The sequence below is a fragment of the Ambystoma mexicanum genome, chromosome 1q (genome assembly GCF_040938575.1).
Source record: "Ambystoma mexicanum isolate Mex_15411 chromosome 1q, UKY_AmexF1_1, whole genome shotgun sequence".
Classification (NCBI taxonomy): Eukaryota; Metazoa; Chordata; class Amphibia; order Caudata; family Ambystomatidae; genus Ambystoma; species Ambystoma mexicanum.
The window spans coordinates 74,297,840-74,322,119 of record NC_090922.1 but is presented as its reverse complement, the minus strand read 5'-3'; the positions used below and the strand labels follow the sequence as shown (position 1 = coordinate 74,322,119).

General features: G+C 47.0%; 1 protein-coding gene across 5 annotated transcripts in view; it reads left to right on the top strand.

The window, feature by feature from the left end:
• The window catches only part of DEF8 (differentially expressed in FDCP 8 homolog), a 641,504-nt gene that overhangs the window by 441,546 nt on the left and 175,678 nt on the right, over window positions 1-24,280 (top strand). For all 5 annotated transcript variants that reach the window (XM_069635559.1, XM_069635560.1, XM_069635558.1 and 2 more), the window contains one exon: window positions 17,845-17,954. In XM_069635559.1, the coding sequence (XP_069491660.1) occupies window positions 17,845-17,954 (110 nt within the window). The remainder of the gene's footprint in view (window positions 1-17,844; window positions 17,955-24,280) is intronic.

The following is a 24,280-nucleotide window of genomic DNA, read 5'->3' as shown; positions in this document are numbered from 1 at the left end:
GATCCAAGAAGGAGCTAGCAAGAAGAGGGAACAAACCCTCATTGAAAGGGGACTCGGGGGAGGGGGGGAGAAGGTCACTGGGGAGGCGGGCACACTCGTTCACTGACAGCAGGGGGGAACCTCATTCAGGAGGCGAGAGGTGTGAGGGAGGAATTGAGACTCCTTGAAGAAGGAAAGATAGTCTGCCACTTACAATTCTTTAAACAGAAGTTCTATGAGAAAGAGGACAAGGCGGACGCCCTCCTGGCAGCTAGATTATGGGGACAGCAAGCAGAAAGTTAGGTTGCAACGGTGGAGGGAGTGGGGGAAGGTCTTGGAGAATTCAGCAGAGGGGATACTGGAGGCATTTGCCGCATACTATGAGGGTTTGTATAGGAGTGAAGGGATGGCGGGCAATGAGATCGGGAAATATCTGGAAGACTCTCGACTCCCCCTGCTCACGAAAACAGAGTCAGAAACTCAAACTCCAATCGCAGGGAATGAAATTAGGATGTCCATTGGGCGGTTGAAGTCAGGCATGGCCCCGGGAGATGACGGGTTTACATCATGATTTTATAAGTCCTTCCTCCTGGTGCTGCTCCCCTTCCTGGCAACATTATTTCATGATATCCTGATCAGGGAAAGCACTGGACAATCTTACATGGGCTCTTATCGCAGTGATACCGAAGGAGGGCAGGGACTCCTGGGCATTTGGCTCCTACTGTCCAATTTCTCTCCTAAATATAGATGCAAAAATGTATGCCAGAGTAATAGCCGCAAGGCTGGAAGGGCACTTGCCGAGACTGATCCATTCGGATCAGGTGGGGTCCATTGGGGGCGACAAGGGGCGGAGACCATGCAGAAGACGCTACATCTGATTAATGAGGCACAGGGCTGGGAGGGCCATGGATGCAGAGAAGGCCTTTGACCGAGTGGAGTGGGACTTCTTAGAGGCAACATTAATCAAGTTCGGTGTAAGTAAGGGATGATAATGCATATTATGGCACTCTACTCCTCATCAAGGGCATGTGCGGCTGTGAACGGGGAATACGTGTGTTGGTTCAACCTGGAAAGAGGGACAAGATCGGGGTGCCCGCTCTCCCCGACTCTTTTTGTGCTCTCATTGGAACCATTGGCCCAAATGTTGAGAGAGGACCATAGAATTGAAGGGATTGGGGTTGGTGAGCAGTTATATAAAGTGGGGTTGTACGCAGATGATATGTTCCACCACCTGGTGAACCCTTGGACATCGGTGCCCGCAGCGAAGAGGCAAATGGAGGAATTATGGGTGTATGGCAGTCTTTGAATAAAGGCAAGTCGGTACTGTTTCCTCTAGATAGAAGAAAAGACAATGATTTGCGGCGCTTTTCCCCACTGGGCATGGAGGTCAACGTGGGATCTTTGTGGTATCTTGGTATCAATGTAACAAGAGGTCTTGAGGGTCTGTATGATGCTAACGTTCCACCCCTGATGAGTGCCTTGGAGAATAATTTGAGAAAATGGAAGGAGTCGACCATATTCTGGATGGGACGGCTGAATGCGCTTAAAATGGTGGTTCTTCCCAAGATCTTGTATCTGTTCCAGATGCTACCAATTCAGATTCCCGACCTCTATTTCAAGTTGACCAAGGGAACCCTTTTACGGTTCCTGTGGCAGGGGAAGAAATCCAGAGTTTCTAGCAATGTCCTGAGCCTTCCTAAGGAAAGCGGGGGTGTTGGGCTCCCAGATATACACCTATACTACAAGGCCACTCGGGTAAGGGTCATGATTCCATATCTTAGAGGGCAGGGGGACCTGCAATGGGTGGGACTGGATAATCATTACCAACGACCTGCAACGGTGGGAGAGTGGCTCTGGGTGCCCAGGGCAAAGTTACTACGTAGGATACGTGAGCACCCAATCCTGGGCACTATTTGGAGTATCTGGAGACCGGGGAAGGGGATATGCGGTGTAACCTCTTGGCCCTTACCCTTGGGGCATCTCTGGGTACCGGAGTTTGGGATCTAATCCCAGATCCTGCTAGGTTCCAGGCATGGTATGAGGCAGGCCTGGAAAGGATCGTACAAATGTGGAAAGGTGGGAGATTTAACACGATTTTGGAACTGAAGCATGGCAGAGTAAGATACAGGGGGAACTCGCGCCCTTCGAGAAACTCCTGGATACACTAACGGAGTCAAGGGGAGCAATTGGGGCACTGTACAGGGTATTGGTGGACACAAGGAGAGGGACGGTGGATAAGTTGAGGATGAAATGGGAAATGGACATGGGGTTGTATTTGGACCCGCAAACATGGTTGACGATGTGTTGTGGGGTCTTCAAGACCTCAGTTTCCTGCAAATATAAGCTGCACGCCGTCAAACGATTGCACAGATGGCAATATGACCTGGTTAAACTCTCAAGAATGTATCCAAATGTGAGCCTGTTGTGTTGGCATGAATGCGTGTCGAGAGCCGATTACTGGTATCTGTGGTGGGGATGCTAAGAGTTCCAGTCCTACTGGGACGAAGTCTTGAGTTGGATCAGGCTCCCGAGAATGGTTCACAGCCGCCTTCTGGCGGGAAGGGCGTGCCTGGCTACAAATTGGAAGGGAGTTCAACTGCCAGGGAAGAAGGAGTGGATTAATGTAGCCCGTAATATAAATGTGATGGAACGCATAACAGCGGCCCTTCATGGGGTCCCCGGATCGATTGAAACGGAATGGTCAGACGTCTGTACGGAATATATTCAGTAGGGTTGAAGGAACACTGATGGGGTATGGGTCTTGGTGGAGGACGACACCCCGAGCAATGACAGTGGGAGAATCTATACTCGAGCTGGAACTGCAATGTTATTATTTGCAACCGGAAAATCGAAAGAGATCAGATATGTGACTAAACAGTGGAGATCTGGTAGGGGGGGGTAGGGGCGAGGGGGAAGGAAGGATAGGTGGGGGGGTGTTTGTAGGTAGAACACACTTAGTTAGATTGCCAAAGTGTTAATTCTGAGATGTACTGTCTTAATCAAGAGTTTTGCACTGTGGCTTTTTAGCCCTGTTTTTGTTATGTTACTGAAAATCTCAATAAAGTTTAATAAAAACAAAAGGTTCGGCATCTCAGATCTGTTTAATATGAGTCAGCCACCCTGGCTCCTGCTGGAGTGGGTGGACATTTTATCACAGCGTCTGGTTGATTCACCATCCCGACCGTCATTCTCCATCCTTTGCAGTGTGATCCCTGAGGAGTTAACCTATGGTCACCTAGGGCTGTCAGAAAAAAACATGACCATTATTAAAGCGTCCAGGAAAGGAAGCATACTATCTCAATATTGCAGTAAATGGACGTATTCCTGCCACTGGTGCCTGAAGAACGGGTTAGACCCTGTGTAGGCATGTCGGAATGACATGCTCTCATTCATAACTAAACTGGCTGAATCTGGGATGTTGGTTGATTCATGCAAGACTTGCCTGTCTGCACTATTGGGGCCTATTTGAACATTGGAGACAGGGTGGTCTTCATGGTGGATGGATTGGTAAAGCAGCACTTTCCGGGCTCACAAGAGTGTACCCTCCAAAGAGATGAGTGCACACTTTGTGGGATCTGAATATTGTACTAAGCGCCCATGTTTAAACCTTTTGAGCCAATGGCCTCAGCAGACCTGAAGTGGGTTATTCTGAAAACTGTCTTTTTTGTGGCCATAACATCTTCCCGTAGGATCTCCAGAGTTACAGGCACTCGGCATTCAGGATCCCAGCCTAATTTTCCATAAGGACAAAGTGGTTCTATGTACCAAACCTAGTCCGTGCCTTCCACATTAATGAGCAAATACTTCTGCCTGTATTCTCTCCAGAGCCTTCTAGAGAGGCGTAAAAAAGCTCTTCATAAGCTTGATGTGGTCCAAGTCTTAAAATGCTACTGCAGAGCGGAATAACCCCGGCATTGAAGGCTTCGATAGCCTGCTGGATAGTTTCCGCTATCTTGGAATATTACAGCCTACAAAAGGAACTAATGCCGAACGGACTTCACACTCATTTGGTGAGAGGAAAAGCAGCCTCCGTGGCCTTACAAAAACATGTGCGAATCGTAGAAATTTGTAAGGCAGCTACATAGGCTACACCCCATTCATTCTGCAAGCACTACTTGTTAGATCAGAGCTCTAGGAATATGGGGTTTTTGGGCAGGCAGTACTCGGGAACCTTTTTTTGCATTAAGGCTTACAGCCACCAATTTCTATGACTAGGGTGCTTTGGAATCTCCCATAAGTCTGGAGGAAAGTGGACAGGATGTAAGAGTACGGAAACGTTACTCCCTGTAGTGACACTGGTCCTCTTAGTTCATAGGCCCTTTCCTCCAGATGCCCCTCCCCCTTTTCCCCAACCATCCCCAGTAATAAGTTCTCCGGAGTGACTTGATAAGGGGATTGACGGTTGGGCGGGACACAAGGAGGAGGTACGGTACAGAGCTTGGCAGGGCACACCAATGCTAAAGATTCTAAGGCTGCTTTGCAACACACTACTGTAACTTTTCTGTTTTCTCAGTGGGGCAAATCCCCCCCTCCCAAAACAATTCTTTAATTATTTTGGGCTCCCTCGCTAGGCTCTGTTACTTATTTGTGGGAATATTTTGGCAGCTCCACAAAATAATTCCCTAGCCATGACTCTTCTCATTTAGAATCCTGTTGCCCCTTCAGGAGTCGTCCCTCCCTCGGCCACCGAAGGCTGCCTCTCAGTGGACCTGTTGGGTCTCTCCCACCTCACTCCACCCTTCATGTTGGTCTCTTTCAACTCCCCCCCTCGCCCCCATGAAATTATAAGGCTCCCCTCCCCCCACTCTATCTTTGGAGGTCTAAGGAACTGCCCTTCGAATTGTAACTCAACCCCCTTTTTGGAACTGTCATTTCTCCCACCCCCTTTGTAATTGGTGTTCCCTGACTTGAAACTGTGCCCCCCTCTCCTCCTCTTGAAATAATGTCCCCCAACTGGAACTGTGGTTTACTTCAACCCTGTTTGGCACGTTCCTTCCCTTTTGAAATGTGTTTTCATGCCTCCTTTGGAACTGTGGGTCCACCCCACCATTTGAACTGTCGACATGCCCTTAGAACTGTTGCCCTTCTCCCACCCCATGATGAAAATGTTGCCCCTCCCCCACCCCCTTGGAACTGTCACTCCTCCCCCATCCTGGAACTGTTGGTGTTATTGAGCCATATCCTATATCCTCTTCCTAGACCCCTGTGGGTTTGACATATTCCTGGGCCTTTGCACCTTTGTTACTTTTCTAAACCTATGCCATCTTTTCCACCTATGGAGCCTGTGTTCCCCTGTTGTGCCTTCTGAGCCTTACCGAGTTTACTGATCTTGGGTGCTCCTGTACAATCATGGAGACTGGATTGTTGTCCTCCACCGGAGCTCCACCCTTTTGCTCAGAAGTGGTACTGTTTTGTACCTTTCCTGAAACTGCACCTTTTTATCCTGCCTCCTGTAAATTGCATTTGCATCCCCTTGTTGAGCCGGGCATGTTACCTCCCAACCCCCTTTTCCTGAACCTGTGCACTGTTCCTCACAGAGCCTGTGGATTGGACTCATTCCCAGAACAGTGTCCTAAACTCATCACCAGTTTCACAAGTGCATGTTTTACTGACACTTGTGTCCTATGGACTGCCTCATTGTTCAGCCTCATTGGAATGCACCCTTCACAAATAACTGCATTGTTACATTTCTGTTGTCTGTGATTCCCAGGGCAGGATCACCTAGCTCAGTTGTGACACATTTAATGGGCATGTCCCTAAATACTTTTCCTGGTGTTCTTTTTCATGTTTTGTATTTCCATTACCTTTCTGATTGTGAAAAGCACAAGTTGCCGAAAGCATAAAGGATTGCATTATTCATTATTAGTTCTGATAGTCTTTATAGCTTGTTGTTTTCAAGCCTCCCGGAGTACAATGGGTAATATTATATATTACATGTTGAAACCAACCTACCGAACTGGTTTTCCTAAGAGTCCATTATCCAGCTTCAGCCATACAGTCAAACACACAAAAAGATAAAACCATTATGATTTATTTGAAGATCCAATTGTTCTCGTCTGTTTAAGGAAGGCATGGTATCCATAGTAGACACAAACAATGGATACACGTTTTGAAAACCTTTATTTTGGTGTTTTGGTTGGAGTTTTTTGAATTCCTAACTGGCCCTAACTCTAGAATGAGAGTAGTCTCGACCATTAAACAAAATATAACAAGTCCAAGTCAGTCTAGTCAAAATAAAAAGGCCTATTCTAAAAAAAAAAAACCTTGCCCTCCTTCTCAATTGACAAATGTGTTAAGAGAATACAAAAGGAAGAAATAGTGTCTTAAAAGAAATGTCAGAATGGCTTAGGTAACTACTCCCTTCCCCATGTTAAACTGCACAGGTTCTCAAGAGTTTCTTAAAAAAGGAAAGGTGGATGGTGCAGTTATATCGGTCTTGCACACTCTGGCATACTGGTACAATTCAACAGTTCAGGCTTCGTCTTCAAGCTTTTGTCAGTCTTAGGCTTCGTCCGTCTTCTCATAAACACAGTTCTATTCGTGACTTTTACTTTGCCACAGTCCAATACAGGCCTCCACCCGCTGGGCTCCAGGCTGCCTCACTTTTCACATTCACCTTTTTACTTTATCACAGTTCAGCACAGACTTCCCTCTTCCGGGCTCAAATCTGTCTTTCTCTTTGTGTGGGATTCCCTTCCCCACTTTCCTTCACATTAACATCCACTCTGCCACAGTTCGAGACAGGTTTTCCTCCGCCGGGCTCAAGCCCGTCTTTCTCTTTGTGGTGGAATCCCTTCCCCACTTTCCTTCACATTAACGTCCACGCTGCTACAGTTCAACACAGGCTTCCCTCTACCGGGGTCGAGCCTGTCTTTCTCTTTGTGGGGTGATTCCCTTCCCATGTTTTGTCTTTATATCTTTGCACTGTTGAAGACTTTCGAAAACTGCAAGGCTTTAAATCTCTGCATGACCACTTCGACCTCTGCTTACACAATTCAACAATCTTCCTCATCTCGCAATGCTTCTTGGTACTTGTAGTTTCTTATTCTCTTTCAAAGTTCACATACTTTGCTTTTCACTTATTCAACTTTTGCTCTGGATCGCAGATACTTTCTTGCCTTCGGTTCCCGTTTAATACACTTCAACTCAGAACATTTCACAGAAACGTTGAATGTGCGATTCCGCCACGCAGGACCACTCTGTTACTTGTAAACTTTCTCCATCATTTAGCAATTGTCCTTCCCATTTACGTGTTTTATCGGCACGCTACAACCACTTTTGATCAGTTACTTTTTGCTTTTAACACAAACCAGCCTTTTCTTGCCTCCGATAACTCACCAGTCGTGTTAATTGGGCTTCACTCTTCAGCATCTTTCATGTAGCAGTCAATGCCATTTCCAATGCCTCCTCTGCTCCTCCCCAACTCTCTTGTTCACCCGGGAGGGTAGTAGGCCTCTCTGAAGCATCTTGAATGTTTCTCCTTTCCACTCACTCAGTCTCAGCCTCGGAACGCTTACGGCTCCCCGAAAGTGTGGAATTCTCTCCTGGCTCTCTCTCGGCCTTCGCCGCCGCCGATCACTCCCTTGACCTACCAACTTCCATAGCCTGCTTCACATCACCCCCGAATGAGCTGCTCTTTCTCGTACCCAGTCTCGCTCAGAGTGTGCCTGTGCGTGCCACCTTTTATCCTGACAGGGAGTGTTAACAGGTGACAGGTTTGTATAGTTAGGATTATGTGCCTGACTCTGCCTGGTCTCATTAAAGGGACAGAGCCATTGCAAGTCAGTAGAGTTAATCTGCCTGGCCTCATTCCTCATCTTCCTCAGCTCAGTAGTGTTGTAAATGTGAAGTGGGGAGGAATGTTGGGAGTTGTAGTTTCCTATAAAATAGGCAGGGATAGGGGTTAGATGGGTTAAGGAACAAGGCAGATACCATGTCTTGCCATCAGGTGTTTCTCCTCCACTACCCAAGGACCCCATACCCACGTGATCCTCCCTCGCTTGTTCACCCCCAGGGTCTCGGGTTCCAAAAGCAATGGCCTTTTCCTGGCCACCTGAGTACGGGATCCCCGCAGACTAGGCTGTGAAACATCCTCTGGTTTTTCACATCTGCTTTTATAGTGCTAGAACTGAAAGGCATAACACTAGGCCACGTATAAAGCGTGGTATTTATGTTTAGCTAGCCAACTACTTTTTGCTAATAAAAGCTTTAACAAATCCCTCCAACCTTGGAATTACTGATATTGTACCCACTGGCTATGAAATGCTCAGTGCAAATCTTCCCATTGTTGTGGGGATGGCGTTATTTTAAAAAATACCATTCATATGGTATGGTACAAGTCATCTGAAATAGGTAACAAAAAGCTATTACTAATACAGAAGTCATTTTTGGCAACCTTGATTGATTCAGCAAATGACCAAAATAATGCCCTCCACTTTAGGCAAACCCAAGCACTGCTTTGGAGTGTACTCCTCCAACTCTCGCCTGTCCCAGCTTTGCGAGGATCTAAATGAGATTTTCTTTCAGAAAATCATCAATATAGGCTCTGGGCTAAATGGGCTGTAAAGTTCTGTTCCCTTTTTATCGACTACAATTGAAGAATGTCACTTGGTCAACGTCCTTAAAAACCTTACTATACACTGGCTGGATTGTTGACACAGCACCTTCGCCCCACCCTCTGAAGCCTTTACTCTGAGCATAAGAGTCATAGTACCCTCATACTTCAAGATTGGCTCTCATTAACTCCCTTCAAGAGATTTATTTTTACTAGAAAATTTCAATCCCATTACCTTAAATAGTCATATTAATGGAGCAAGTAGTAGTACAAACGTTGTTTGATAAATGCGACTAACTTTTCAATCATGCCCTATGTTGCACGTGGAAGGAAGTTTGCTCCTGTTAATGCTGGATCTCACTGCATCATCTGATACTGCTGGTCACCTGATCATGTCATATTGGATGGCCATGGTAGCAAGGATATTGTGTGTAGCTTTTTATGGTCTACACTTTTGTGCAGGTTTGTAGGCTCTAGATTACTCTGGCAATGTCCCCCGTGTTCGTGATCATTGTGGCTGGAAGTTGCAACTAGCTTTATAATGCAGACCTGAGGATGCCCACAACACCCGAGGCAGGGATTAGCCACAGTAACAGCTGCCCTGGCCCTTTAAGAACATTACAGAACACTACAGATTGTGTTTAGTGAAGTTATAAAACATTTGGGTCCTTTAAGACTGGACCTGGCCCTGGCCCTGGCCCTGGCCTGCGGTTGGAAAGCCCTTCCTGCTAGACTTGTAGAAATTACAATGCAACCAAAACGGTAACATCAATTAGCATCGTCAAAGCAGGGAAACGATCAGCAAGGCGGCTGGCGCTAAAGCAATGCCAGCTCCACAGCAGTGCCAGCTCCACTTGTCGAATTTGGAGCCAAAGGGGAGGTTAAAGATGATAGTAGGCGCAAAGGAGGTGGTGGCCAGAGTATGAGCTGTGGAGGAGGTGATGGCAGCTGCATAGGAGGTTGTAGAGAGAGTAAGAACTAAGGATTAGGTGGTGACAGAAGGCGCAAAGGAGGGTGTGGATGGAGTAGAAGCTGAGCAAGTGGTGGTGAAAGGGAATATAGAGGAGGAAGTGAGGTGAGAATTGCTGAGGGGTTGCTCGTGAAGAGGAGATAAAGCAGAGGTGGGAATACTCTGGTCAGTGTGGGCAGTGATAAAAGGAGGAGCTAGAGAGAAGAAGACTTCTATAAAAGACCAACAGAGACTAGACACAGGGATCAGCAAATGTTTTAGACTACAACTTCTATCAGCGCTGACCAGCAAAGTCAATGGTGACAGATCTTGGAATTTGTAGTATAAAATATGTGGAGAGCCGCAGGTTGCAGACCCCTGGGATAGAGTAAGGACAGCAGCCAGAAAGATGTCCCATAGGAATAAGCGCATGTGTGGTACAGGGAGGGGGCCAGTGATAGTGGGTTGGTGGGCTATTAAACTAGGATCCCAGTCAATAGCACTTGTGGTCTGTATCTGCAACTCTACAGTCCCTTCTCTCTGCACTTATGAACCACACGTAGGCTGCACTTCTCGATTTACCTGCACTGAGCAACACGCTGGCTGCACTTTTGAGTTGCCTGCACTTCTCCCTCCAACCGCCCCCACCCCCCCAACCTCTCTCAGCACTTCTCCCTTTCCTTTTCCCTGTTCTTGCACAATCTTAATGTGACACCACAGGGCCTAGTAAGATAATTGTTTTGTCCTCCCTATGTTTCCCCCTCCTTGTCTTGTCACGCCTGGAAACACTTGTGTACAGGCGCTTTATAAATGCCATATCATAAAATAATCCGTGGCACCTACACCACAACCTCACTTTTGGTTGGAATTGTGGGTGGCCCATACTTCCTGGTCCACCAATAAGGAGTACTTTAAGCCATGTGACTAACAACCGATGCAGCAATAGGAGAGGACCAAGCTGTGCACTATCTGTCCATTGACTGGGAACGTTCACTTGACCAAGAGACTAAGTGATGCCTTGGAGAGACCCAGAGAGATTTTGAAAAGACTATCAATCTTTAACTAAAGCACTCGGAACAACAGGAGAGATTGCCATTCTGAACTATTTCCGGAGTTATCCCCTAGCCAAATTATTAGTGAAACACCCCAATAAATCTTTGATTTTGAACAACATCATGTCTCCATAGCCTTTGTAGTGACCATTCAATCACACTACCTAGGTTTGCTGGGTCCCTATAATTAGAGCTTTTCAATGTGGGTCAAGGTGCATGGAAGCTTTAGTTTCTTACGGTCAGTGCCTTCTCCATTCTGGGAACAAATGAAACAATACAATGTAATCTTAGTAGTTGTCCATCTGCCAAGAGTCCATTTGGACCTTAAAACAGCACAGTTGTCAATGAATGGGATTATGTGCAAAATAATTCTTAGACTGGCTTGAAGAGTATTGTTTAAACATGCTCTGTTGTTACCAGATTAGTTTGTCATACTCGGTCTATCAAGTGGTGGTATGCACGCAGCCTTTTCCAATTTGCAAGCACACAGACGCCCCAGTTTTTTGCCTTCTGTGAATCAATGAAGAAAACTGTATCGGCTGGAAAATACACGTTGAAAAATGCACCACTGGGCTTAAAAGTCGGATTGTAGAAAACCAAAAAATGTGAAGATCATTGGCCAGGTAAAAGTCAAAGATCAGGGTTTCAGAAATGGCCAGCTTAGAACCAATAAAAGAGGAAGAGTTGCACTCAGTCACTGGTTGCTTATATAATAAGTGCCAGACAATAACAGGTGGGAGGCAGCCCACACTACAATCATGTTGAGCAGTATAGAGTAGTACCAATATTCTTCAACTGGAGAGTTAAATGGCTGACATTTCAAAACATGAGTGTCTTGATGCTTGATGTTAGCACCATTCCTGAGACTGGGTTGCAACCGCTGCATGCAGACAATCCCTATGCAATGGTGCAGCACCCTATGGCATCCATGGTGACCCCTGATGACTGTGAGTGGACCAGAGGCACCTCTTGAGTGAAGTGGCACATGGCCCTTTGAAGTGCATAACTATGCACTCTGATGCCCAGAAAAATGTGCACTGGCTCTGGGGATCCCAGTCCGCTTGCAGGATAGTGCACTAATTGTGTAAAGGTTATGTTAAGGACGGGCAGGGGCGTTCAGACTACTCAGTCAAGGTTTCATGGTTCAAGGGTTTTATTTGAGCAACAAAAAAACTGAGGTATTAGATGGAAAAGAAGAATAAATGGTGGGGGAGCAAAAATGTCACAAGTGACTGAAGGTTTCTATAGGTCTGTAGTATGTGGGTCCTTCACTCTCTCCCTCCGCCTGTCAGCTGGTGATACGTCACTTGTCTTTTGAGTAGAGTGCCCCTGCACGTCTTTCTTGTCACTTGAAGTTAGTTGCTTGGCTTTCGTCGGAGTGTCCTCATGAGCTTTTAGCTGCCCCCATCAGCCTTGGTGGTTGGGACCATCTATACACTGGAAAGGAGTCCAAGCTTACTAAAGATTAGTGGGCCATGCAGTTATCCGGCTCAACCCTGATGTTCCTTGTCGCAGACCTTGCCACTGGGTCTCCTAAAGCACAGGTCTCAACCCCTGTGCCAGTGGTTTGCCCCTCAGCTTTGGCACCTCCTTCCTCTCTGGTCTCTCCTTTTGACCTGGTCTGCTTTTACCTACCCTCCTCAAATATTGCTCTTTTCGTCCTCAATGGTTCACCACACTGATCCTCTAATTCTATCCTTCTCTTCTCCACCGTTCTCTTTTGAACCACAATTGGTTCTCTTTTTTTGGTAACCTTCCACCACCTCCTTCAACTGGTAGCTCCTTGTACCCAATCTCCCTCTCCCTCTTCCTCAGAGTGGTCTCACCTCTTCTCTCCTGGCCTCCACCTCGAAGCTTCTGCTCCTCTGAGACCTCAATATTCACCTTGACTCCCCTGATGCAGCCTCTGGACTCTTCCACAACCTCTGTGACACTCTTTCCCTCTCCATTGTTCTCTCCGTTCTAATGCACTCTGCCAGACACAGCTTGGATGCTCTCATCTCTGCTAATCTTTCCAACTCTTACTACTCCTCTCCTGATCTGATCATACTCTCCTGTCCTCTGACCAGGACCTTCTGGGTCCCCCGGCTAAGCCCCCGCCTGCACTGCCAGTCTCAATCTCAGTCCTTCGACGCGAGTCAGTTGCTGCTTTTGCCACCACTTTCATTCCCCCCGCCCGCAACCCCTTCCTCCGACGAGCACTCTGACACAGCCCTTACTAACCTTCAACTCTCCATCTCCAACACTCTTGACATCCTTGCCCCTGTCTGGAGGATCTGCAGGAAGTCTGTCTCCAAGCGCAACCCCTGGTATGACTCCGACCTGGCCTCTCTGAAACGCAAGTGCAGAGCTGCTGAGCGGAAGTGGCAGGTTTTGAGCACCATCTGACTAACTGGCCTGCCACCTGCTCCAAAGGCATTACAGACTCAAGCTGCTTAAAGAAGGGGGCCTATATCCAAGCCTGCATCTTTGGGGCCACTAACAACATGGCTGAACGTTTCAAAATCTGCAAGCAACTCGCCAATCCCACTGTAGTCTCCACTTCTCCTCTGCCTTCCCTGGCTCTCTGCACCGCACTGGCCTCTCACTTCATCACTAAAACTCATGACATCCTGTCCTCACTCTGATCTACTTCACTCCCTTCTCCCTCATGCGCTTTCAGGCCTCCCTTGGCACCCTTCCCGCCTACTCTCCTGTTTCTCTCCCATATCACATGATGAGGTTACTAGACAAGTCCGCTCTATGAAAGTCTCATCCAAACAGGCGCTCCCCTGCTCCTCTAGAACTATCAAGGACAACACAGTCTCTCTTGCTCCAGCCATGGCCGATTTCTGCAATCACTCCTTTGCAACTGGATCCTTCCCCTCACTCCCTTGTGCACCCTTGCCTCAAGCCTTCTGCCGACCCTTCCTGTCTGGCTAACTAGCGCCCTATCTCTATTACCCCTTCCCGGGCAAACTCTTGGAGAAGCTGGCCATCTCCCAGCTTATCCACCACACTGAATCAGTTGGTTGTATCCACGACCATCAGTCTGGCTTCTGTAAGGAAGGCATGGTATCAAACAGTAAGACAGACACAAGAGATCACAATTCAAGGGTGTTTATTGAACTTCAATTGTGTTTGAAAAAGGTCTATCTAATCCTAAATCTAAAGATGGGAGCAAGCTATGACCATCAAAAAATAATGCTGTCCTAGTGCAGTCTGTCAAAATAAAAGGGCGCCTACTAATAAACCTATTGCCAATCCTTTTAAATACAAAATAGTGTGGGAAACAATGTTATGCAAAACAAAAGTGTTCAAGAAATGACATGTCCGCTTATTCAAGCCGTTGGCTTCCCTTCCCCACGTTTTCAGGACGGGACAAGGCGGCACACTCAAGCTTAGCACCGCCTCTGGCTTCTCTAGCACGAGGATGCAGTTCAAATCTCAGTATCAGTGCCTCCTGTGTCAAAGTCTCTTTGCCATTCAAAGTCTCTTACTTCAGAGGGCCTGATGCGACAAACATTCAAAAGTTATTTTCTCCATAGGATTCTCATGTACAACTTCTTGGGTGATTTTCAATTCTCCCGCTGTCTGGCTCGGACCAAATCCATGTGCTTTTCTAAACTTTCTCGACTTCATCGAAATCGAAGACTTTTGACTGTGCGCAGGATTTTCCTTGACCCGTTGCAGGACCACTTCGATTCACATATATTCGTTCTCTTTCAATTGTTCTCCCTCTGCTGGGCTCGGATCAACTTTATCTACTTTTATCACTTCTCAGCTGAGTACGTTACAGAGTCCTTCGATTGAGCATCCACTCGCTGCCGTACCACTCTGTCAAAGGTATTGTAGCTTGCTTTAAAGTTCAATCACTCATCAGCAGTTCAACTTCACTTGCGCCTCTTATCACATGCGTTTTTAACAATGTTTGTTTCAGCGTTTGCCATACAATGTTGCTGCATGCAATCTTGTATCGGTCTCCCCAACTCACTGGCTGTGTTGATTTCACTGGTGCTGCTTTGTTCTTGGAGCCAAGGTCGGAATCATGGTAGCTGGTGATTCTCCCTGTCTTGATTACTGATGCGGGAGGCCCTGGGTACCTCTGACACACAATGCAGGATTCCTCAGCCTGGTTTTCTGGTCTTACGCTTTCTATTCTTGAGGTTTCACGAAAAGAATGGTTTGTCGAAAAGGTCAAGGGAACTTTTCTCCTTGCGATCCTCTGTTTTGCCATCTTTTGTGTCTCGTTAAACTGCAATCCTGGAACTGCTGTTTGCTAGTGTGCCTTGCCTCGCTCAGAGTGTGCTCTCGCACTCTGCCTTTTTGTCCGTGTGGGGAAGTGTAATGGAAGTCAGGTGTGTGTGATGGTCAGGCAATTGCCTGACGTCGCCTGACCATTGTATTGGGACACGTCCGGTATACGGCTCCGGTGTTCGTCTGTTTTCCCTCATTGCAGGATATCCGTGTGAAGTGTTTGTGTTGTAAAAGTGGAGTTTCTGAGTATCCTGCCAGTAGGATGGATTAAAGGTGTTAAAAGGAAGGGGATACCGTGTCTCACCATCCGGTTTCCCACTCCCCGAAGACCCCTCACCCAGGTGATCCTCCCACACTGGTCCACCCCCAGGAACTAGATCCAAAAGCGATAGCTGTGTACTGGCCACCTGGATGACAGATCCCCGGGGACTAGTGGGTGAGACACCTTCTGGTTTCTCACACTTCAGAGCTGCAAAGGCACTGAAACTGCACTCCTGAGCACCTGTGAAGACTTGCTCTGTAATCTTGATTCCAACTTGCCTTCTGTTCTCATCCTTCTTGACCTTTCCTTTGCCTTTGATACAGTCAATCATGCCACCCTCATAAATCGGCTCCATGATACCCTTGGCATCACAGACCTGGCTCTCAACTGGTTGACCTCTTTCCTATCTGACCAACCTTCCCAGGTTCAACTGGGCCCTTTTGTCTCCTCCATCTCCCTGTCCACTTGCGGTGTCCATCAGGGCTCTATCCTCTCGCCTTGGCTTTACAACATCTAAATGGCCCCTCTAGCCCATTTGATCTCCACCTCCTCTCCTAACTACCAGTGCTATGCTGATGACACGCAGCTCTCCTTCAAGCTTCCCTCCGCTGCCTCCCCCTCTTCCTCTCTTTCCTGACTGCCTGTCTGCTACTCATGCATGGTGCACTGCTAACAATCTCTGCCTTAGTTCCAGTAAGATTGAGATCCTTCTCATTGGGACCGCTGCTCCCTCTTTCCCCTCCTACTCTCAGGCTTTCCTCCTTGGTCCCCTCCCCTCACCCTCCTGTGAGGCAAAATACCTTTGTGTCTTCTTCGACTCCTCTTTCTCCTTACATCACAGATCTTGCCAAGAAGGCCCACTTTCAGCTTCATCTCCTCAGACGTATTCTCCCTTTCCTCATCTTCCCCCAGAAAAGCAATGTCTCCAGAGCTCTGGTCCTCTTCAGGCTGGACTACTGCAACAGCCTCTTCCTCAATCTGCCTAGCTCCTCCCTTCACCCCCTTCAACTTATCCAGAATAGGGCTGCAAGACTGATCATTGGCCTCAAGCCCCGGGACCGCATCTCTCCAGCACTTAAATCTCTCCACTGGCTCCCGGTTGCTGCAAGGATCAAGTTCAAGACCCTCTGCATCATCCACAAGGCTTTCTGGGCCATCCAACTCTCCCTTCCTAAATTCCAAGCAGAGAGTGGAAGGGCTATCTCCTCCGCAGGTGCCTCCCTCTGGAATGGCCTCCCTGAGCCTCAGACATGAGCTGGAACTCCTTAAGTTCCAGAAGCTTCTCAAGAGCTTCCTTTTCTCTTCCTCCTTCCTTCTCACCCCTCCTCTGCGAATGTCCCTGTCTTCCTCTTGACTGGCTGACTGGTGCCTTAAGATTCTTACAGGGCATCAGGCCCCCCTCATCCAGTCTACCCCTGCACTTGTTCTCCAGTGACCCTCCCCTTGCCCATCATCCTGCACTTGCCCTTATGTGCCCCTTCCGCCTGCACTTGCCTGCTGGGCCTGATCCTGTGAGCCCTTCCAGCCCATTCATCGCACTTAGCTTGTGGACCTTCCTTCACCTTCACTCTCTGCATTCCCCTAGCTCTGTCCACTTGGCCTCCCCTTGCGCTCACTTCTCACAAGCCCTTTCGCCCTGAACGGCACTTCACCCACCTACCCTCGGCAGCTCTTGTTACTGCACTTCCACGATCTGAATGTCACACGGCCTAGTAGGACCGTTTTTGTTTCTGTCATCCTTGTTCCCCCACCTGTCTTGTTGCGCCTTGTAACACATTGTCTATAGGCGCATTATAAATACCCAACACATAAATACCCTCCATATTTCCTCTTATCCACTTCCTCCTCCTTAGTTTGCTCTTCCTCCTTCCTCTTATGGCAGCTCTTAACCTCCTCCTCTTCCCCTGTTCACCACCTCCTTTCCACTCCCCTTCTCCATCTCTTGTCTGCTCCTTTGCATCACCACCACCACCTCCTGCTATCTTTAGCTCATTGATGCACTGACATGCTCTCCTAGAGATCCACCTCCTAATTCCCACACTTGCCCAAAAAGCCTGCCCCTTTTTACTGTCCAGCAGACCTGCCTGCTGACAAGATAACTGCATTTTTCGTTCAGCTGGTGTTTCGTTTTAAGGCTGCTTCCTGGTTGTTTACTTTGCTGTAAGACTACAAAAACAGGTTGAAAAGAGTCTCTGCAGCCCTTGACACCTTCCCACTTCCTTGCATCAAGCTACTCTTTGTGTAATCCAGAGAGGTAAATTGGCAAGCAGCCAAGCCTGGAACTAACCGTGTCTGTGTAAATCAGAATTTTAGAGTCGTATTCTTTGCTTGTGGAGACCTAACCTAGAGGTCCCACTAGCGGATGCTTACCGCTAACATCGACTCCAAGTGTTTTTTCCTTTTGACGGTTGTTCAACCTATTTATGTTGTAACATGTGTTGACATATTCCATTAGATTCTTCTGTAAATCTGCTCTTTTATTGTAAAAAAAATAAATACAAATCTTTCCTGCCATGAGCTTTAGTGTCCTTCTTATCACTGGGGTTCCCGACAGGAACTCGCTGGAGGAGTTCCTGTGTTTGATGAAGGGCTGAAGCACAACATGCTAGTGATTGCCTGGGAAAGCTTCTTGGGCCAACTTCCCATAATAGATCCAGGTCCAATTCCCCCCCTCAAGGCTTCCCCTGTGCCACCCTTTAGCTAGGTTAAAACATCAGTTGCCAAATATGAAATTCTGGCTATTAAATGGTGTAGTGGCTGAAATATCCAAATGACTCGTTCTTGAAATTAGTTTTGTGTTTTTCTTTTGCAGCGATGCCAGGCCAAAGGCTTTGTGTGTGAGCTTTGTAAAGAAGGTGATGTCCTCTTCCCTTTCGATAGCCATACATGTGTATGCCAGGAGTGTTTGGCAGTTTTCCACAGGTAGGTAAAGGCAACCATTCTGGTACTGGAGTTGTATATGACCTTTTTTTTTTTTTTTAAATAACATTTGAGTTGGGACAAAAAACCACTGGGAGCGTGGTGCAGATGGCTATTGGCACCCCAGGGTCTCCAACCAGAATGCTAATGGCTGGTTAGGCTTTTATGAAGTGTACACTTTTGAAGGAAGTGGATTTTGCATGATAGGGGTAAGCCTACTCCCTTTAAAAAGGAACCACAAAGATTGCGTTGATGGAAAATAGTAAAGGGACGGTGTCCCTTTACTATTTCCATGCAGGCATGGCAGTCAGCCAGAGCAAGGGATGCCGGTGGAGAAAAGGTAAGGAGAATGGTTTGGGGGTGGGGGGCTGATAACCAGTGTGAAGAGAGAAGGAGACTTGAGAGGGTGACTTGAGGCACTGAGGGTGGGGGGGGTTTCTACGGCAGAAGCTAGAAACACAGATGGGAACTCATTACTCGCATATGATGTTGCGACCTGCTCTGCAATCACTTAGGACGAGAGCCTGAAGGAGGCACTTTCTTGCTATTGGGATCTGCTGATTTCGGGGGCGTAATTCTGGTCAGGCATGATTGGACTTTCTGTATGTGAAACAGTGATTCAGATGAGGATCATGTGACGAATCCGAGGAATGTGTCCCCTCTCCCCAGGGGGGAGCCACCCCCATTGGGACTAGGGAAGTGAGTCCACTAAGCTTGACACCCCCTTGGGGGTCAGGGCAGGTGGGATCCCACTGGGGTGACACCACCTTTTCAGAATAGGGAATCACTGGAAAGGGATATGCATGGTTTTCACTAGTCCCAAGCTTCTAATACCTTTGTTGGCTACATGGGGGCTAAATTGTGTGATTACCTGAAAATGCCTGTGGGAATGACTGGCATGGTTTCTGACCCTCCGTATACACAGTATTTATTGGGCAGTGGGAAGTGCAGAGGGAAGGATAAAACGCCAATCGGGATTGAAAAGGAGGGAGCAGACTACTGTGGAGCTGGAGAGAAGCAGGATCCTCCCCCGGGTAGTGTGTGGAGACACAGAGCATGTGTGGAGAGCCCTGCTTAACTAGAAGCTACGAAGGTCTAGCCAAGAGAAAGCTGAAACCACCAAACAACTGGTGTGCTGAGATGCCTGTAACAGACTCACGCAGACAGCCCACCGACCAGCCCTGCCCAAAACAGAGCAGCCGGAACACATCAAGAAAACAGAAAAGAAGGAGCAGGGAAACAGAAAAAATTGAAAATTCTATTCTTAGTTATTCATTATCCTTTCGCTTGTTACTTTAAACAATAATGCAATGGCTAGACGTCAATCTATGTGACCACCACCACAAAGTGAAGAAGCCAATAGTACAAGTTTCTCACTTATTAAGTATTAACTTTTACATTTTTTCTGTTCCCCCCCTTCTCCCGTTTTCCCTCGATTCTCCCTTGTTTTCTTTTCTGTTATGTTTCTTGTGTGTTCTTTTATATAAAAAAAACTGCTATCGTTCAATTGATGGCAATAACATGGATAATGTTTGGATCATGTCATAATGATGGTGTCATATCGGTTTGCAATCAAAACAGTGATGGATTCATGGCAATTGTTATTAATGGTTAATGTATTACAGCCTTGAAGAATACCTTCTTGAATGGTCGAAACATGTGTCCACTGTTTGCAATGGGTGTCAAATAAACATTGTGAAATAAGGAGTAACATCTTTTTTGAGTATTTAAGTTAAGAAAATCAATGGATAGTGGCACAGGTGGCCAGCTGGTTTGTAAGTAACCACTAAAAGAACGTCCGTCTCATCTAAAGTTTTTTCCACCTGACCTCTTAAAAGATCACATTCATTAGCGCAACATGCCCTCAGAAAAAACATTGTGTACTTTTGGGCTTAAAAATGTCATGAATCTGTGCCAAATGGTACTTCAGATGCTTGAACATCTAAATGTGAAAAACCATATTGCAGGAGATTTGGCAGTGAAGAACACATTCTGGATTTCAATGCTGATGAAGTCAGGCACAGGTGTTTTGACACTAGAAGTCAGGGCCAGACATTTCAACTTCAAATTCTTCAATCACAACCTCAGGGCACCGAGAAAGGGAAATGTCAAGCTCTAAATGAGCCCCCATGGCACAGCAGGTCAGACACAGCTGGAATAATGACATTCCAAAAAGCTAGAGTAAACCCCTATAGATGTTGTAAGAAAAGGAATCACCTAAAATACTTCTTGCCAGACCCTATTCAAAGCTCTTTTAAGTTTCCTAGATTGCTTCTAAATCTTGCGACTCCTGCAATATAGCTTCTTGATTACAATCTGGAGTATTTCATGTGATCCAGAGGAACACTCACTGATGAGGAACAATGCGCACGGGAGCATTAAATAATTGGTATTTCAAGGGAAAAGGGGAGTACCCTATGTCATCCTCTAACAATGATCCAAAAACATACTATTCTCTTTAAGGGGCAGAAAACTGAATCAATGTAACGGTGGAGGAGTAGGGGAAAACTATACTCTTACTTGCCGTCACCTTTCCTACCTACCTGAGATGTCATTCCGTTGTGAATGGGATGAGTCTTTTACACAAAAAAAACGATCTACAGTTTTTAGGAAACCATTGAGCTAGTGCAAATCCATCGGAGCATCCCAAAAACCTCTGGTCACTAGTTCTTCCATCCGCACCATCTGGGCTGGATGTCTTTTGCACGCTGGCCTTTTTTCACCATTTTTCCTTTTTTCTCAAATTCATTGGCTATGCTGCTTGCCTTCGACAGTTCCTTTCCATGGTCTATGTCAAGTATAACATCTTCCATTTGTAGGTCGTGTTAGAGGAGGTTCTCTGTTGTAGATACACGTGCTGTTGACTTGGAGGCTCTCAATTCTGACCGAAACTGGAACCTGTGCTCCGCTTGCAATGAGCACATCATTCTCTGGGACATTTTTTACTTTCTTCCTGAATTCCACTAGTTCCTGAAAGAGAAGGCTGCAAAGGTAAGTGCTGCGTCTATTTCTTTTTCTCAGCACCTAGCGCTGGTGTTGCTTTTCCTAGTAACCACTAGTCTTGGGATGAGCCCTCAAGGTTTTCTTGCAGCTCACCACTGTTAATCTGGGGCCTCCCTGTGGCTCAGTCAACGCTCTTCCCATCAGCACTTCAGCTGAGGGCACATAATGTCAATGGAAATGTTCCCAATGGGCTGGTTGTGTGCCCTGGAACCATTCCAGCTCCTTCTGGGTGATCCATGCCTGAGGGCTCCTTAGTCTTGATCATCTGGCCAGGGAATACCTAACAGCAAGGCCCATTAACCTACAGCAGTGCTTGTCAGGAAGAAGACTGACCATGCAGAACCATCTGAAATTGGCAACAGTTCCCTTAAATTCAAAACCCGTAGATTTTTAATAGGAAGTCGTTCAGCCCACATTTCAACCCTTGCCATCCTAAAATCCAGAGGTCCGATACACTCTGCAAATACTTCCACTCACTGATGTTTTATAGTTAAATCCGATATACACTTTTCAGCTAGCTTGGCTGCCCTTTTTTTTGTGTGTTTTTTTTGTTTTGTTATAAAGCCAACTGTTACTCGGGTATTTTTGCAACTCTTCTTGTGAGTTAAATGTTGAACTACAGTCCTTGTGTATCTTGGGTATCATGTGTTCTGTTGTTCCCACCATGTAACGTGTTTAACAATGATACAAGGGATGACCAATCGGGCTTATGTTGATGCCTGCCTGGGCACTTTCCGAAGCACAATGTTAGTCGTTCTCGAACATTAAATGTTTTCCTTGCTACTCTCACGGAGGCCAGGCGTTGGACAGAAATGACTCGACTCAGGAAGTGTGGTTTGCAGGCTTTATTTAAAATAAAATGCAGCAGGTTAGTTGTAAGGGCATCACCAGGGTTAAGAGAGGCGAGATGGATGCAATTGGAGAGTCGGTAGCAAGTTGATAGGGTAGGCGTCTGTTTATTATTTTTGACCTTGTGGGCTGTTTTATGGGGAGTGAGTGTGATGTTAACACTGCAAGGAGGGGTGAAGGGGGGTGGTTTCAGGGTTCAAAGACTTGTTCAGGTGTGGTAGTGAAGTCATTCCTTGGTTTCAAGGATTACGTTGGAGTTTGCAGCCTCGTTGGTGGGGAAATTGGCAACCAGAGGGGTACTCTTGATTGCTCCTGCACAGGGGTTGAGTAATTGAGTGTTTTTAATTTAGTTTTGTTGCTTGTTGTACAATTCAGCTAGTTCAAAAGCCATGTCTTGAGATGTTTCCTTGACGTGAGGTGGTTTTCTTCCTTGCAGAAATGCTTCATTAGGGAGTTCGAATTTTGTAACCAGTAGGGATAATAAGGAAACATGGACTCCATGGGTCCTGACTGGTTTGTAACGCTGGAATTTTCCTGTGAAGGGAGCTGGGCCCTTTTCATGGTTCATGCGATTGAGCGAGGCAGAGGTTTTAGAAATATATTCTTTTCTTGAAGGGGAGAAAGTAAACTGTACATAGTGCTGCGGGGATGTGGTCATATCTTTTCATCCCGAGTCTGGCTGCTTCATTTGTAGTCCTTGTAGTTTTCCCTTGAGGTACTCCCGATGTCCCAGGTTGAAGCTTTTCTGTAGACCAGTCTCGTTGGCTTTGGTGATATCACAGCCATGGTCCTGTGGGTAAAGCATAATTAAGGTATGATGTTTGGTCAGCACAAACGTCGAAGTAGTGAACAGAAGTCTTTAAGGTAAACAAACCGTCTCACCACCTCTCCTCCCAAGGTGGTTGCTGCTCCTTGCTAAGTAGCTACATGCAGGCTTTCCTAGGTTTTGTACCAATGGCTACCTAGCAACAAGACCTCAATCCCCCCCGACCCCCAAGTCTGAATCCAAATCTGCTCCTTTAATTTCCTGGATGATGTACGTGTGTCGCCTCCACCAGCTCAAGTTCCAACTCTGACTTCTCAATGGGTTGAAGTTGGAGCCGGTTAAGTCTGCTAGCACTCTCTACTTCCCAGGCCCTTCTCCACCTTCAGCGTTGCACCCCATGTCCTGTCTCCTGAAGTTCCTTGCTACTCAGAGCTTCGTGCCTGTGTATCATACGTCATCCCACTACGGTCACCTGCCTTGGGCCAACCCGTCCTACTTAATTCCCATTATTGCTGTTATTTGACCACTGACTCCTTCAGCTGTTACCACCTCCTCACTGGTGTCTGCACCACCTTCTGCCATTAGTTTCCTTTCTCTTGCCACCTTCTCATGATATAACTACCTCCTGCAGACTCTCCCCATCTTCTAATATCGTCGTCTCCTGATGTAGCAGACACCTTCAAACGCTCTGCCTTCTTCTGCTACAGCCACATCCTCCAACGCTTCACCACCTGCTCCTAATGTTAATCCCTCCTCCAGACTTTCACCACCATCACCTGGCTCCTTCTCCTCCCTCTCACCTCCAACAGGGGGGTCTGCACATGTGATTCCCATTTGTAGGGGGTCTGGGGAGTAGCTGTTGCTTTCTGCCTCGCCTTGGTCCAGATGAGGCCGGCCTAAAACTAAATCAAGTTTGGCAACCTATTTTGTATTTCATGTAGCTCTCTGGGTGGCCTGGGAGAGCAGCCTGTGGAAGAAACAACCCTGCATGCGGTTGCTGTGCCAAGTATTTCCAGTTTTATTAATGTAGGTGTTTTGCTAAACCCAAGTTCCTATCTCTCATGGTGTCTGCGTTGTTTGGTGAGTTTGTTGGCTTGTAAATTCCATTTGCGGGTCCCAAGTCTTTATTTACTGGTCCTGACAGATCTCACGGACCAGTCCTTAGTGAATTTTGATTAAATAGGGGAGGGTTTTGAGATCCCTGATGGGTGATGTGTGTATGCAGCTGTGGGTTGACTAGCGACTTCTAAGTGATGTTGACCTTGGGAGAGTGTTGGGAATTCTCCCCCATTCCTCTGCTGGGTCCATCGTCCCCTGCCTTGTGGAGGACCCTGCCCCCTGAATCACTCTTCTGGCTGGCCACAGAGACAGGAAAGTCAAATGGAAACCCGGTCATAAATGGGCACTGAAGTGATGGTGCTCATCTGTACTAAAATCTGTCCCAGAGAGGTCCACTTTTCTATGTCTCTTTAAGGCCAGAGATAAACAAAATACCTGATGGAGGGGGGGGGGGAAGTGACAGGTTCTTTAGAGCACCGCTGCTCTGCTATATCTAGAGCACACTGATCTGCAACTGTAGCAACCTGAACATTGAAAAGCTAGAAATAAAGCCAAACACCAGTTCCTTGCTAGAATTGTTCATCAGCAGTGTAGACGCAGCAGCTTGCTGGAAGATTGAAAATGTTTTCTGGACCAGGGATCCACAGGCCTC